Source organism: Herpailurus yagouaroundi, unplaced genomic scaffold, assembly GCF_014898765.1.
Source record: "Herpailurus yagouaroundi ecotype Mexico unplaced genomic scaffold, PumYag 192, whole genome shotgun sequence".
Taxonomy (NCBI): domain Eukaryota; kingdom Metazoa; phylum Chordata; class Mammalia; order Carnivora; family Felidae; genus Herpailurus; species Herpailurus yagouaroundi.
The window spans coordinates 19,773,490-19,788,478 of record NW_024412423.1 but is presented as its reverse complement, the minus strand read 5'-3'; the positions used below and the strand labels follow the sequence as shown (position 1 = coordinate 19,788,478).

General features: G+C 43.6%; 1 protein-coding gene across 4 annotated transcripts in view; it reads right to left on the bottom strand.

Annotated features, from left to right (window-relative positions):
- RAD50 (RAD50 double strand break repair protein) overlaps positions 1-14,989 on the bottom strand; it is a 97,137-nt gene that overhangs the window by 14,308 nt on the left and 67,840 nt on the right. For 3 of the 4 annotated variants that reach the window (XM_040444425.1, XM_040444427.1, XM_040444428.1), the window contains 4 exons: positions 12,932-13,017; positions 12,282-12,424; positions 9,904-10,037; positions 8,391-8,592 (listed from right to left, as the gene is read on the bottom strand). In XM_040444425.1, coding sequence (XP_040300359.1) covers positions 8,406-8,592; positions 9,904-10,037; positions 12,282-12,424; positions 12,932-13,017 — 550 coding nt within the window. In that variant the 3' untranslated portion in view covers positions 8,391-8,405. Of the gene's footprint in view, positions 1-8,390; positions 8,593-9,903; positions 10,038-12,281; positions 12,425-12,931; positions 13,018-14,989 lie in introns of those variants that run through there. The other variant, XM_040444426.1, reaches the window with a different exon arrangement.

The following is a 14,989-nucleotide window of genomic DNA, read 5'->3' as shown; positions in this document are numbered from 1 at the left end:
GTATAATATAATAGTAATATTCCAGTCTGTGTGTGTGTGTGTGTGTGTGTGTGTGTGTGTGTGTTTGTGTGTGTGATGTTTGTAAAATTCATGCATCTATAAGTGGATGTGTAGGTTGCTTTCATGTTTTGGCTATTGTAAATAATGCTGCAGTAAACATTGTGGTGCATATATCTTTTTGATATTTTGCTTGACTTTCTGTGTGTGTTTCTCTCAGGCAGGTGGAACAGCTACTTGTCCTATACTTGAAGGAACAGTCCTGTGTATGGTCATCCCCAGTGCCTGTCCTGGAGGGACAGGTGAGATCGGAGTAGGCATGGGCCGGGGTGGACCTGAGGCTCTTCACACAGAGGTACCCTGATAGGACAGCTGAAGCTGAGATGGGTTTAAGCTGGGGGGTTCCCAGGGCTCTCCATGCAGAGGGTGCCTTGGTAGGACAGCTGCAACTGATGTGGGTGCAAGCCAGGGTGCCCTGGGGTGCTCCAGGCAGGGGGCATCCCAGTGGAGTGGCTGGAGTCGAGGTGGTCCTGCACACAGCAGGTGCCAGAGCAACTCATCTGTAGCCAAACTAGTGTGGGCTTGGGTGTTCCTGGGAGCCCTGCAACTGTGTCACCTTGGCAAGATGGCTGCAACTGTAGTGAGTGCTGAGCAGAGGCGTCCTGGTGTGTGCCGTGCTAGGGCCACCTTGGGGGATAGTTTGGGCTGGTGTGGGATAAAGGCCTGGGGCTCATTGAAGAAGCAGGCTGGGTAAGGTGCCCAGACCCTACTCCCATCCACCTTATCAGGGTGGAGGGGCACATGAACATCGGTTTGAGCCAGACCCTCTGAGCCAGAGAGAGTTCCAGCAGCTTCCCTGCCCTGTGGCGGAGTTCTGGGACTTGATATTTTATATTCAGGTTGCTTAATTAATTAATGTTTGGATGTTTGTTTGTTTTGAGAGAGGGAGAGAGAGAGAGCACAAGCAGGGGAGGGGCAGAGAGAGAGAGGGAGAGAGAATCCCAAGCAGGCTCTACACTCAGTGCGGAGCCTGATGCTGGGCTCTGTCTCAAAACTGTGAGATCTTGATCTGAGCTGTAATCAAGCATTGCATTGTTAACCGACTGAGCCACCCAGGTGCCCCATCTAATTGCTCTTTTAAATCAAGGGGTTTTTTCTGTATCGCAGAGCAGCTGAATCTGCTCCTGGTCTCTCAGTATTCTCAGTCACCGCTGAGCTTCGTAGGGTCAGGGGTAAGGTTTCACTTCTATTGTGCTGAAGCTGTTCATTCAGCCCTGGGTTCTTTTTCAAGAGGAATCTTTCTACAAATAGGTATGAATTTGGAGCATCCATGGAGGAGGGGAGTTGAAGGTCTTCCTACATTGACATCTTAGACCTGAAGCCTCCTTTCTTGGACTAACTTTGTAAAACTGTATTCTCTGCTATGTGTGGTCACTGAATTCTCAGCTTGGTGCTAAGTAAATGATTGTACAGAGATTTCATTTAATGTCTTGAGCTAAAAAGTTTCCAAGCCTTAGTTGAAAGGCTGTGCATGTGTCTGTGGGACCGGGAGAATTTTTTCTGTCGTGTCCTTGGTGCTCCAGCAGGCGGTTTGCAAGGCCTTAGCCTTCACAGGTTGTGTGAGTGGAGTTTCAAGGTCAGAGCTTAGGGTCTTCTCAGGGTCCTCCTGAGCATTCACAAAACTGTGACTCACACACGAACCTGTAGACTCCCAGGAATGTGTGGTGGCATGTCAAATCTCCCACAGGCCTCTCCTTGTCTTATTTTCTTCTTTTAGGTGTTTGGTTACCCTGTTGCCGGCCCCACTTGGTCATGCTACCCCAGGCTGCTGCAGTGCTTGCCCGCTAAGAGGGATAGCCTACCGCAGTTAGGGCTGTTTGCAGGCAGAGCCAGAGTCCGTTCAAATAAAGATCAGCCCCGAGGATGGAGATTTTCAGTGAGCTGCCACGCCGCTTGTAATGCCCGAAGTTCCGAAACCTCCCACAAAAGTCCACCAGAGTCGTAAGTCAAAGCCAAGCGGCAAGGGTCGTTTATTGCAGGTTCGAACCTGGTCCTCTGCACACTCGTCGCCGGTGACACAAGAGGACCTCGATCAGGGTTGGTACAGCGTTTTTATAGACAGAGACAAACAGCACAGGGGAGGTTTTAAAATTATGAGGGGTCTGATTGGTTGACTTTAAAGTAAGGACATTTGTTGTTCTCTGATTGGGCGTCCTTTGTCTGTTCTTTGGCGGGAAGGCTTTGTCCGTTACTTGTGGCGGGAGGAAAAAGGGGGAAGGGGGAAGAGGGTAGGGTAGGTGGGGAATGTGCTAAGCAAGCAGGTTTACAGAAGCGAGAAATGCCGGTTAGTTTAAGTGCAATCACTTATCCTGTTACATACCAGATTACATTTAGGAAGTTTTACAGCTTATTTTTTACATAGCGAGTTACATTCAGGAAAGGTTTCACAATGCTTGTAGCAAACAGCAAGCAAAACAGACTTCTCAGCACCTGTACTTCTTATCAAAGATCCATAATAAACAGAAAAGAGAACCTAGCTTTAAACTAAGGCAGGGCTGTCATTTGGATTGTTCCTTTTATGCTCAGCAGTTCTCTGGGGCAAACGGTTTTGGAGACTTCCAGTCTATTCTGGCCCTTCCAGTCACTGCTGGTTTTCATAGGTACTGTAGTCATGGGGCTTCTGGTTTTCAAAGCTACCACAGAGATGGGGGGTGGGACAAAGCCACCGGCTTTTCTCCCTGTGATTGTTTTGCTTGAATACACACTTCTTGGCTTCATGCAGGCCATTAGTTAATTTCCAAAGTGCCGAAAAAGTGTAACAGCTTTGGCCATCATTCTCATGGCTCCTGTGGAGGAGCAGATTTTTGGCAGTCCTTACTATTCTTATTCCCACCCCCCCCCCCGCTCCCCCACCCGTTATTCCCTCCCTTTACTTTGCTAAACGAAGTAGAAATCCTTTATATACGAAAACTGTAAATATACAGATACTTTGGATTCAGCATGATACTTCAGGGTTGTTTTTAGTCTTCCCCCTTTCCTAATGATATACAAACATTTCTCTAACAGAAACTTGGCTCTTATCATCTACAATACGTGTGTATTTCTCTGATTTGTGTATATAAAGTGGCTTCAGAGTTGGTGAGCCACCCTCCTGTGAGAAACAGAGAATTGGTTTACTCTTTCAAAGATGACTGACCGGTGTGTTGAGAACACAGTGCCGGGGGCAGGACCGACCAGTGAAAGCATTTAGGTAGCTCCTCAGATGATTCACATTAGAGATGATGGTGGCTGGGGTCAGGGCAGTGGTGGTTTAGAAGGTAAGCCGTGGTCGGATTCTGGCTACATTTTCAAAGTTGAGCCCATAGTTAAACCGGTGGGTTAGATGTGGGGTATGAGATAAAATATGAAGGATGATGCCAAGATTTTTGCCTGAGCAATGGAAAGAATGGAGTTGCCATTAACCAAAAGCCTATGGGAGGTGGAGGTTCTGGGGGAAAGACTGTCATTTTAAAGTTCAGATGTCGGTTAGATATTCAAGGGCAACTAGATGTCCAGTAGGCAGCTGACTCTGAGTCAGGAGTTTAGACAAGATCTAGACTGGGCACACTTGAGAAGTCAGCACCTAGAGGGTTGCGGAGAGAGCTCAGTGCCCTGCCTCTGTTGTAAGAACTTTGCATGTGCTCCATCCTACTTCTGTCTGTGGCTGTTACCTGTATCTTGTCAAAAGGCTTTTCTTTCCTACTTTTTGTTTTTAAACCATGAAAGGCAGCTCAGTGGAAGGTGCACGTGGCAAGCCACTCGCTAACCCGAGCTGGAACGGCTGGTGTGGGGGAGACAAGAGAGAGGAGGGTTACTGTGTAGGACGAATTTCACTATCATTAATGGAATCACTGCTATCTATTGGCTCAATGGAATCTTTTTCTTTTTGTGCAGCTTTAACAAGGAACCTATCCAATGACATTTGCTTTTGCCTCCTTTTGAGGATTTTGCGGAAATGTGACATTGCATTGTCGTGAAACAGATTCGTAGCTCGTACGCTTCATTGGGTGGTGCTTTTCTACAAAATGTTGCACTGCTTCCCACCTTTTACACATCTCACTAATCTCATTCGAATTGAGGGATTCTTCTGTCTTTTACTCCTCCTCCTCTGCAGACCAGACACAGATGTAGGCTTTTTATAAAATCTTGTCATTTCAGCCACTCACATACCTCATTTTTACTTCTTTAGGATATCCTTCTTCCACTGTAATCATCTCCTTCTTACTGCTTTTCTTTTCACCCTTTTTCTGCATGGGGTCCATTGTATACACTCGCATGGTATTGACTACAGTAGTGAATACAGTACAGTATTAATAAACTCTTGTCATGTACTGTACTTCATGTGACTGCCAATAAGGCAACAGAGGAAAGGGTCTATGTCTGCAGGCAGCCTGCCCTAGAACGAAGCAAAGCATTCCTAAGCTTACTCTTGTATGGAAAAGCAAAGGACTGTCCAGAGATGCTTTGAAGTGATAAAAAATACACTCAGCTAGTTGTTGGCACCTTCCAACATACTGAAAAATCAACGATTTCTGCCAAACACCACGGCCTGAGACCAAGCATTTGAGGATGGGAGACGATCACCCACAGTCCCGCAGATGAGAGAACCATTGACTCAGTTGTGACGTTTGGCATCATGTACTACTCGTACTGCAAGACATTGCTCATCTATCAAGTTAGAATTTATTGGAAACGTTTGCTTCTCTTGTGGAACACTTGCAGAACAAGTTAGTTGCAATCCAAGGTTTTACTGTACTTACTTGTGTGCCAGGCAATTCTAAGCAGTTCTAAGCAGTAAGCAGTTCTAGGCATTTAATTCTCTTAACTCCCCAATAGAGGTGGTGTCTTACCTACTTTAAAGATCAGGAATCAGAGCTAAAAGAGAATAACTAACTTGCCCAAGGTCCCAGAACTAGTGATTGGTGGTGCTTGGGACACTGGCTCCTATTCTTCATCTCGACACTGGGATATCTACTCATCCCATGTGTGGAGGAGGGGGGTGGGTGTTTAATGGATAATGATCGAGAAGCACCAGTGAGAAGTAGGAAGGGCACCTATCCCACCTCCATGGTTACAAGGGGAATGTGAAAACGGCCACTGTCAGAAGGGCGGCTGGGGAAGCTCCACGGACCTCAGGGAGTAGGGAGCTGAGATGGGAAATCTGTAATTTGTAAATAACTTTGCTTCCTTGCCCGCATTTATCCTGTATGGCCTTTATTGTCATTCCATGTTGTACTGGCTAGTGCTTTCAGAAACCTTTTGATAGAAGATAACACTTTTTTATTTAATGAGAAATGCTTCATCTTTTGCTATTAAGATGACTTTAATTTTGACTTGGTGACACAAGTACCATTAAGAAGATGGTAGTTTTAGGAGTTTGGCTAAAGCTAAGAGATGTTGAATTGTATATATAAAAAAAATGGTCCATGTTTGGTGTCTAGCAGAATTTTTAACCTTTGGCTTTATTATGGTGATGATTTATGAACAGATTTATGACTTTTTGAAATACTCTTGCATTCTTGGGATAAAAAATCTTGGCTATTGTGTATGCTTAATATATGGCTGGAAATGAAGTGCTTGTATTAATTTACAAGTTCCTGGATCTTTGTTCTGAAACTGGTCAGTTTTTCCCCATGGTACCTTTGTGGAGCTCATGCTAGTGTGGTAAATAGGTAATTTTAGTTTTTCCAAGCCAATTAGGATGACTGAAACTTCTCAGTCAGTGGACAGGAAGCAGTTGGCTGGAGTGGTGGCTGTGTTCCTTGGCCCTTTGATCCAGGCATTAGGAGAGTGTCTGGACCAGACTTTCTCACCCAGGGTTCTTCATGTAAATAACAGAACACAAAATGATTTGAGTAACACTTTTTTCCGTTCTCCCAAAAGATGATCATATGTAACTACAGTTGACCTTTGAAAAATGAACGCAAGAGTTAGGGGAGCCAACCCCTCAGCGCAAACACCTTTGTGTAACTTTTGACTACCCCAAAACTTAGCTACTGATACTATAATGCTGACTGGAAGTGTTACTGATGACATAAACAGCTGATAAACACGTATTCTGTTTGTATATTATATACAGTATTCATAAAGCAAAGTAAGCTACAGGAAAGAAAATACCAAGAAACTCGTAAGGAAAAGGGAATACATTTACGATACTGTACTGTTGGTGGCAAAAACCCCAGATGTAAGTGGACCCACGCAGTTCAAACCCATGTTGTTCAAGGGTCAACTGTAAGGTCACTTGAGGTGCACAGAAATGGATTACGATGGATACCGTAGGAGTTTCCTACTGTTGCTGTAGCAAATGAGCTCACACTAAGTAGCTTAAAACACCAAAAATCTATTCTCTTCTACAGTTCTGGAGGTCAAAAGCCCCAATCAGGGCTCATTAAATCAAGGTGTCAGCTGATTCCTTTTTGGAGGCTCTGAAGGGAGAGCATTCCTTTGCTTTTTTCGGCCATTCCTGGTAGCTTGAATTCCTTGGCTTACAGCCCTTCCTCTACCTTCACAGCACAGAACTTGTCTATGCATCCATCCACATGCTGCCTTTGCTGGTTGCATGATCTTGCTCTCTGCTTCCTTAGGACACTTGTAATTACATTTACGGCCCACCCGGATAATCTCCCCTTGTCAAGATCCTTATCTTTAATCACATCTGTCAAGTCCCTTAGCCAAATGAGGTAACATTCAGAGGTTCTAGGGATTAGGATTTGGTATCTTTGGAGGTCTTTATTCCGCCTATTGCAGATACCTTAGGTCCTTAGGGCTTAATTCTCTCTATATTGTGGTTAAGAAGGGCTATCTATACCATATACTCATTAGATTTGCAGATGGCACAAAACTATGCCACATGACTGACCAGACTCTCTGAAAAAGTCAACTCCAAAAAGTCTAACTCAAAAGTGTGTGGCTTGGTAGCATTCAGTGTGTAATGCTTGGGGAAAGCTTTCTGGTGTCAGCTGGCAATCCAGGGAAAAGGTGTGATTGGACCTTTAATGGAAATAAGATCTGGAATGAGGATGAGGCCTGCTTTTCCAGGTCTGGTCAGAGCCCACTGGGAGAAGGCTATGACTCCATGAGTGAGCCTTGCTTGCCTTCCACGCTGGAATGCACTTGGTGAACCATCAAGATTGATGGTGAGGCAGAGATGTACATAGGATATATGGAAAGCCCCAGACTTCTTCATGATGGCAGATCATGCCTCAAGCAAAGGGAATCCTGCTATTGATCAGAGCTTTCCAAAGGTGGATGTGCACAGTGGAGAACTTTCTCTGTCTAGAGAGAACCCCAAGTTTGGGTGACTACCTGGCAGGGGTATGGGGTGGGGGGAAGATGGTGAGTTTCAATTACATGATTACTTAAGGTTCCTTTCAAACCCTGATGCCCCATAGGACTACTACTAATTTTACTTTGGGAAACTGAGTCCCAGTGAGGAAGGTTACTTCTGGTATTTATAAAATGGAGCAGAGCCAAATATTAAAACCTCATGATTTCCAGTCATCTTCAGATATTAGTGCTCACTAATAACTCAGGTTTTAAAAATCATATCCAAAGAAATTCAAAGGTAACACTTTTTTTTTAAACGTTTATTTTTGAGAGAGAGTAGGGGAGGGGGAGGGAGAGAGGGGGATAGAGAATCTGAAGCAGGCTCTGTGCTGATAGCAGCGTGTCTGATGGGGGGTTCGAACTCACCAACCAAGAGATGATAACCTGAGCCGAAGTCGGACACTTAACCAACTAAGCCACCCAGGTGCCCCAACACTTTTTTTAAATGCCCAAATCCTTAATTATCAAGGCAGTGAAAACCTACTTCTTAACAGTGCTTTGAAGTGAAAGGTAACAGCTTCTGGTAGTACCAGGAATCATTCATTTGTGCTGGGAAGGGAAACAGAGTAGCTGAGTCCAACTGTGCTGCTACTGAACCCCCAGGCCTGACGGAGGCTGCCTGGAGGGGGATGAAGTTCAGGAAATCAGTCCAATTGTCCTGAGAAACAATTTTAATGATGGTAGAACCTCTCAGACATTCAAAATCCTAGACACAAAGCTCCTCTGAAAGGACAGATTTTTGCACTGACTTAGTTGAAACCAGAAATAAACAGCTGCCTGAGGACTTGCTTCTAAGGCAAAATCTTGACTAAAAATTTTAATGTTTTTATTTTTGAGAGCGAGAGAGTGTGAGTGAGGATGAGTCGGGGAGGGGCAGAGAGACAGAGGGAGACACAGAATCAGAAGCAGGCTCCAGGCTCTGAGCTGTCAGCACAGAGCCCGACTTGGGGCTCGAACTCACGAACTGTTGAGATCATGACCTGAGCTGAAGTCGGACACTTAGCAGACTAAGCCACCCAGGCGCCCCAAAATCTTGACTATTTTTAATGAACATAAGAACCTAGAGAGCTAACACTACATGTCACAATCTCTGAGCACTGATCAATGTTCTTCTTAATCCTGTAGAATTTCTCCACATATTTAGAACGCCCTAAGAGCTCCACAAAATCCTCATCGTGAGTGATTACCAGAAGCTGGAAGTTACGCTGCTGCGAGCGACTCTTTATTATCCTGAAACAATATATTGAGAACCTTTTATTACTGAAGAGCATAAATAATCCTCGCCTTTATATGAAAAAGACACTGAGAACCTTGTCAGACACAGGACAACCCTGGAGGAAACTGGAGAGGGGGAGCTGGACCCAGACCTTCAGCCCAGCCAGGTAGGAGTCCCATGTCCGATCCAGACAGTGAGGGTGATGGAGTGACTCTTCCTCTAGGTCTGACTCAGGGACTGATGAAAATACATGATCTAGTTTCTTCCAGAACACAAAGTTGTTCTTATTAAAACAGGCAGAAATGTTTTACTAAATTTTCCTTAATGCCTGAGCTGCTCAACTTTAGGAGTCTTACTTATTCCTTTGTCTGGGGTTTTCCTGACCTGTTACTAATTATCTCTGGAAGAAAGAAAAAAAAAAAACACCAACTACAGGCAAGGGAAATTACATATGCAAGCCCAGCTGCCTTCTTAGGAGCTGGGTCTACTTAGAATTCTGCCACCACCAGTCACTAGATGCATCATTAGTATGACACACAAGAGGCCTGAGTGGGTGTACTGGGAACATTTTTGCTCATTATATGCTGAGGTAACTAGCTATGAGACTGAAATCAGACTTTTTAACTAACCATTTGTTTATCACTTACCCGTGGCTGAATGCACTGAGCTTTGAAAAGTATTAGCCCTTATGTGCTGGTCATGCAGGATGACTGAGAGGTGGCTGAGAAAGGTGCCCCATTCCTGCTAGTGTCTCTGCCAGAAAGAATCTATCTTGAGCCAGAGTACCCAAAATAGCTTCTTTAGTTTGGGAAAAGTGGGTTTCCTCTGCCAGCACAGGAGGGGCTGCCCATTCCTGGGGTCTGCACCCACCACACTTGAATGTGGCAAAAGCTGTGTGCAATTTTACTTTCTAGATTCTATATAACCACTATTATACTTTTTGAATAGGAGCTGTCATTCCTCATAAAACTGGGGAGATGGGCCAAAATCCACAATTAGCACCTAGAAATGTTTTAAGCAGGGCATGCTAACTCCTCTACATGACCTGTGGGCACCTCTGGTGGGTTTACAGAGAAAGCAAACCAAGCCAGGAAACCCTTCAGGACACCTGGGGAGACTGCAGGATGTGTCTGGGGCTGCTGTTCACCGCCTAGTTCTTTTTAAGCATCTGAAGAATTACTATCAAAGGTAAAGCCTAACGTCTGACACCAACTAGCTTTCCCAAGGAAGACACATGCAGAGGTTTTCACCACAGAACTCTACGTTACTTTATAAGTGTAGTATATATTACTATCATAGCCTGCCCCCAAATTTGAGATACTTACTCAACGAGAGCATGTGCAAGAGATTCAATATTTTCTCTGTCAAGATTTGTTGTTGGCTCATCCAGGGCAAGGATGCCACAGTTCAAGCAGAATGTTTCAGCCAGGGCCAGACGAATGATGAGTGAGGCTAATACCTGGAAGAAAGCACCAGAGCTGAGCTGTACCACACAGACCTCTTTCTCATTCACATTAGGAAAGCATGCACACCTGGCCCAATGTCTTTATCAGGGAAGGGAGCAATGTCATCGGGTCAGTGACTTTAGGTGAATTGTTGCTCTTTTACTTGGGAGAGCCTGGCCCTGTGACCAGACTCTTAAACCCTTCCAGAAAGTGAACCATCAGGTATGTTGTATCTCAGCCTGTCATCTGCATTAGTTTATCTGTAACTAATCATTTTAGTTAACTGTATAAGATTAACAACCTCTCACCCACTCTTTTTCCGAGTTACTTTTAAATCTGTATGTTCTGGGGTCCCAGAGGGGCATCAGGTATTGTGTTCTAACCTACACTTAAGTGTCTGTGTTTATAATTCTGAGGGAACCAAGACAGAAAGAATATTCCCGGGTCAGTGTATCAGGAGTACAGAAGTACGGTTTTATTTAAGCTAAACTATAGGACATCCAAGGAACTGAAACTCTGAGGCACTTTCCCAGTTAGTAGAAACCTACTACTAAAACCCTCAGCCCCAGCTGAAGCCATCTGAGGGCACAAAGGACACAGAATTAAGAATAACAGAGTATCCACTACTTTTGCATGAGCTGTCCATATCCCCTCCCCTTGAATCTATGAATAAAGGAGCATCAGTGAGTGAGTTGTGATTTCAGATCATTTTACAGCTTCTCTCTGATGTCCAGGGAAGGCTAGAAGACTGCAGAAGCCAGGATCATAGCTTGGCCCTTTGGGGAAGACACTTCCTTCCTGTATTTGAACGCTAATACAGCCCCCACCTGCAACCCTACATATTAAGAGTCTAAATGATGTTCCTGGCCAACCTTTACCAAAGTTTTTGTTTTCTCCCCCAACCCAACACCAAGGAAGCAATTACTGCTAATTTTTATAAGTTAGAGTATCTATAGGAAATCTACTTTGTTTAGAAAATAATTTTCAAAGCATTTTCAATACAAAGGGACATGTTACAAACTCTGTATTTTCTTATTCATAATAACCACTGAAAACCACCAAAGCAAGTAGGAATACTGGTTATAGATCACAAAGTTGTCATTTTTGCAGACTATGATTAAGATAATAATCTGCATATGCCTTAAATTGGTATCAGCTGGGCTGACAAAAAATACATATACACAGGATTGTCTTCAAGCAAAAATAGAAAACTATTTATGAAAATACTTTATATAATGTGAGCACCCTTTTCTAGAATTTTAAGATTTTTTAAAGAAAATCAGGGGTCTGGAATTTTTATCCCATATAATCTGCTTCTAATCTAAAAAGAGTAAGCTCAAGCATCCATGACATCTTGGTTATAAACCTATGTGCAGTGAAAGGACCCAGCCTTGTTCCCCAAGGATGAAGGTCCAATTTTCCTGATTCCTTAAAGCTTTACTCCTCTGATTTGCTCTGTGCTCCCTATCCAACAACACAGGCTGTCCTCTCAGAGCCTCATCTAGAGCCAGATGGCCTGACCCAGCAGCTGAGTCTAGGCAGTGTGGGGAGAAGGGATGCAGGGGCAGCTCTGGGTGTCAAGGCCTCTGGTCTAACAGACGCTTCTCTTAACATTGTTCTAAAGTAATCTCTACATCCAACATGGGGCTCAAACCCCAAGATCAAAAGTCAGATGCTTTTCTGACTGAGCCAGCCAGGTGCTCCTGGCAAGAACCCTTCTTTTAGAGGGTCTGCAGGTCCAAAGGCTAGGTGGGAGCAGGGACGCAGTCCTGTGATGGGGCTGCTTTTCAATGAGACTTAGTTATTTTAATGCCTCATGTGGCTCAACCTGGGATGTGGTTTGGTGAACGCCCCTCCTCCACTTCTGACTGCTCTGAAATCAGGATGCATTCTTGCAGTTAAAACTGCATTCTTTCTTTCTTGGTGGCACATAAAACAGAGGTATGTCTTACAATTGATAACACAAGTAACTTTATTCTCATAAGGAGAGTTATGAAGCAATGAATGGTTCTCCGTTAGGCTGATCACGTGAGGACCTCTCAGACCCTTCTCCTGAGAGATTATCTAATGTTGCAGGAAATGCTCGTTAAAACTGGAAGAGGGTAATGGGTAGCTGAGTCTGGCTAACTTTATGTGGCAACAACGAGTGCTGTGAGGGTCTTCTCACCATATTCTCCAGCAGCTCTGGGTGCTTTCACTGCACAGACACTAGTTTCTGTCAGTTATCTGTGGGCTTCCTAGGGGCTTGAGATACCTGCCTTCTGTCCAGCACTGCATCGTCCTCGCATATCCAAGGCTGTGTCTCCCTTCAGCATCACCACTCGGTAGTTATAATTCCGCCTTTTATCAGAGGCTGATACATTTTCATCGGCATCAGACCGAATTTCTATGTATTCAATATCTGACACAAAAAGAAGATTTCAGAGCAACCTATACTCTGTAGCCTTTTGTCATCTGCAAATATCAAGTAAGCCTAAGAAGCAACGTGACATTACCATTAAAAGTGGCTGAGAGGGTTCATGAGGAAGAAGCAACCCAGATGTCTCAACCCTCAGTCTCTGCTCTGCCTTGCTTAGTTCCCCTATTAAAAGAATTTCCTCCTGCTGGTTTTCTTCTTATCACATTTCAGCTTATCCCTATCTACACTTCAACAGAATCTATTAGGTCATCAGTTAAATATAATATGTACCATAGCCAAATATGTAAGTCTCGTCAGGGTTTGGAATAGAAAACTTTGCATTTTCTTTCCTTGTTACAAGATATTGTCAAGATAAGAATTCTTAGAAAATCTCTTCAGAGATGTTCACAAAGGGGTCCAGGAGGTAATACTGGCATGATGAGAGATAATATGTGCAAAAAGCCAGGGACGGGGCTTTGGAAAAGATCCGTGATAAACCATGTAAATTACCTTGTCCACGATAGGTACTTCGCCAAAGGTCACGAATAATTTTGTTGATTTCTTCCATTTTCATACTGTGAAATTTCATGATTGCTCTAGAAAAAGAAGCCACTGATACTTAAAAGGAAAAATAGTATAATGATAACACTAATTACATGTAATAGTATATATTAAAAGTATATGAATACATAATGTATATACCATAAGTATCATAATAATCTCCTGAAATAACGAATTACTTCCAATGATAAAAGGAGAATACAGTAAGAGCGAGAAAAAATAAACAGAACAAAAACACTGCTGCTTAGTTACAAATGAATACAGCCAGGGATGTGCCCAGTGCTCCAGAGTCCTTACCTTTTTCCATTTTCACTCTCTCTGACAGGACAAATACTCTCAAATATTGACATTCTGTGAAAATTTCAGAAATTTTGGTAGACTTTTTCTTGGGCTTACTGGAAGGATTATAGCCACTGTAGCCTACCAGTTACAGGAAGACCTGCTGACTAAATGGATGGCAGGGAGTTAAAGACAGCAGGCGAGTTGTACAGGGGTCCCCTAGCCTTTGGGGACATATACGCAAGTCTGGAACTGCTGCCGTTTTTCTCTTCTGTTACTCTTGAGGTTTTGCAGAAAGTGAGCCTCTTAAGGTGCTTTAATGCCTCAGATCTGTGAGAATTTTACCAACCAGAAAGTATGTTTCAGAGAGAGCGACTTAGAGGCTTAAACTAAGGTGAACCTCAAAACTTTTATTTTCCCTTCCTAGTTGAGGATTAAGAAATTCTAACTCCAAATATGTGCATTCATTTCCATTTGGCCTGTCAGGCTCCCCACCCCCACCCCACAACACTTAAAAAACTAGTACTTTCTAAATACTAAAAAGAGGCAAAGCAATGTTTGTAGAAAGAAAAGTAGACTGTTAATAACTAACTTTGTTCTTACTATAGTCACCTTTCACCAAAAAGCCCTCAGGTTCTTTGGAAAAGGTTTTATGAACTAATAAATGTTGCATCAGTGACAAAAAGGCAAACATCATGGCCATGACCATACAGAGGATGTGAGGCGGACTTACTTCCATTTGCAAGGCTCTTATCTGATATATACAAAAAAAGAAACTGAACGTAATGCTACTACCTCTGCAGAATCATTTCATGATCTTTGGTTCACCAGCAAGAGAGAGAGAAATGACTCAACATAAATACATTTTAAATATCAGATGAAGGATTTTGAAGTAATAAAGACTGGAAAAAACCATATTGTGCTTGTTGATGAGAATGAAGCACGTCTCCATTTTCTACTTTATACATCTGTCTCGGCCTGACATTTTACACTCCTTTCAAAAGGACTGAGCAAAACCTAAGTATTTGTCAAACAAACAATAAAACCCCTCGAGAATGTTCTTGGAACCAATCATGTAATCCATAGCTCTTTACACATTACAATCCTGATTTTTCATATAAATTTTAAAAAATTTTAAAAATTTAAAAATTTCGATTCAACCGAAAGATCTTTCATAACCTTAGTCAGCTTTCCCAAGGTGGACAGCCAGCTCCAGGTGGGGCAGGGGTGTCCAAGGTGCACACAGCCTCCGCCATGGACTCCTTGTACGACAGAGGTGGTGCATCCTGGCCTGTGTAGGGTCCACTAAGAAACAGCACTGCAAGCAGCTCAAGTCCTGAGGGAAATCTAGACTCACCAAGGGGTGTATCACACCAAGTTGATGCCTACTGCTGTTGACTAGGCCATCATTAGCTTAGCTTTGTATCATCTCTCTCCAGTATGAAGTTTATAGCCCCACTGTGCAATAGCAGGGGATGATTAAGGTAAACGACATTCAACCCACTTGATGGATAACAGTGATATTAGTGGTTACTACTAAAGAACATTTACCTTATGTGAAGCAAAATTATGGTAAACGGGCTCCCCAGGTGGCTCAGTTAGGGTCCAACCTCAGCTCAGGTCATGCTCTCATGGCTCATGAGTTTGAGCCCCACGTTGGGCTCTGTGCTGACAACTCAGAGCCTGGAGCCTGGTTCAGATTCTGTGTCTCCCTCTCTCTCTGCCCTT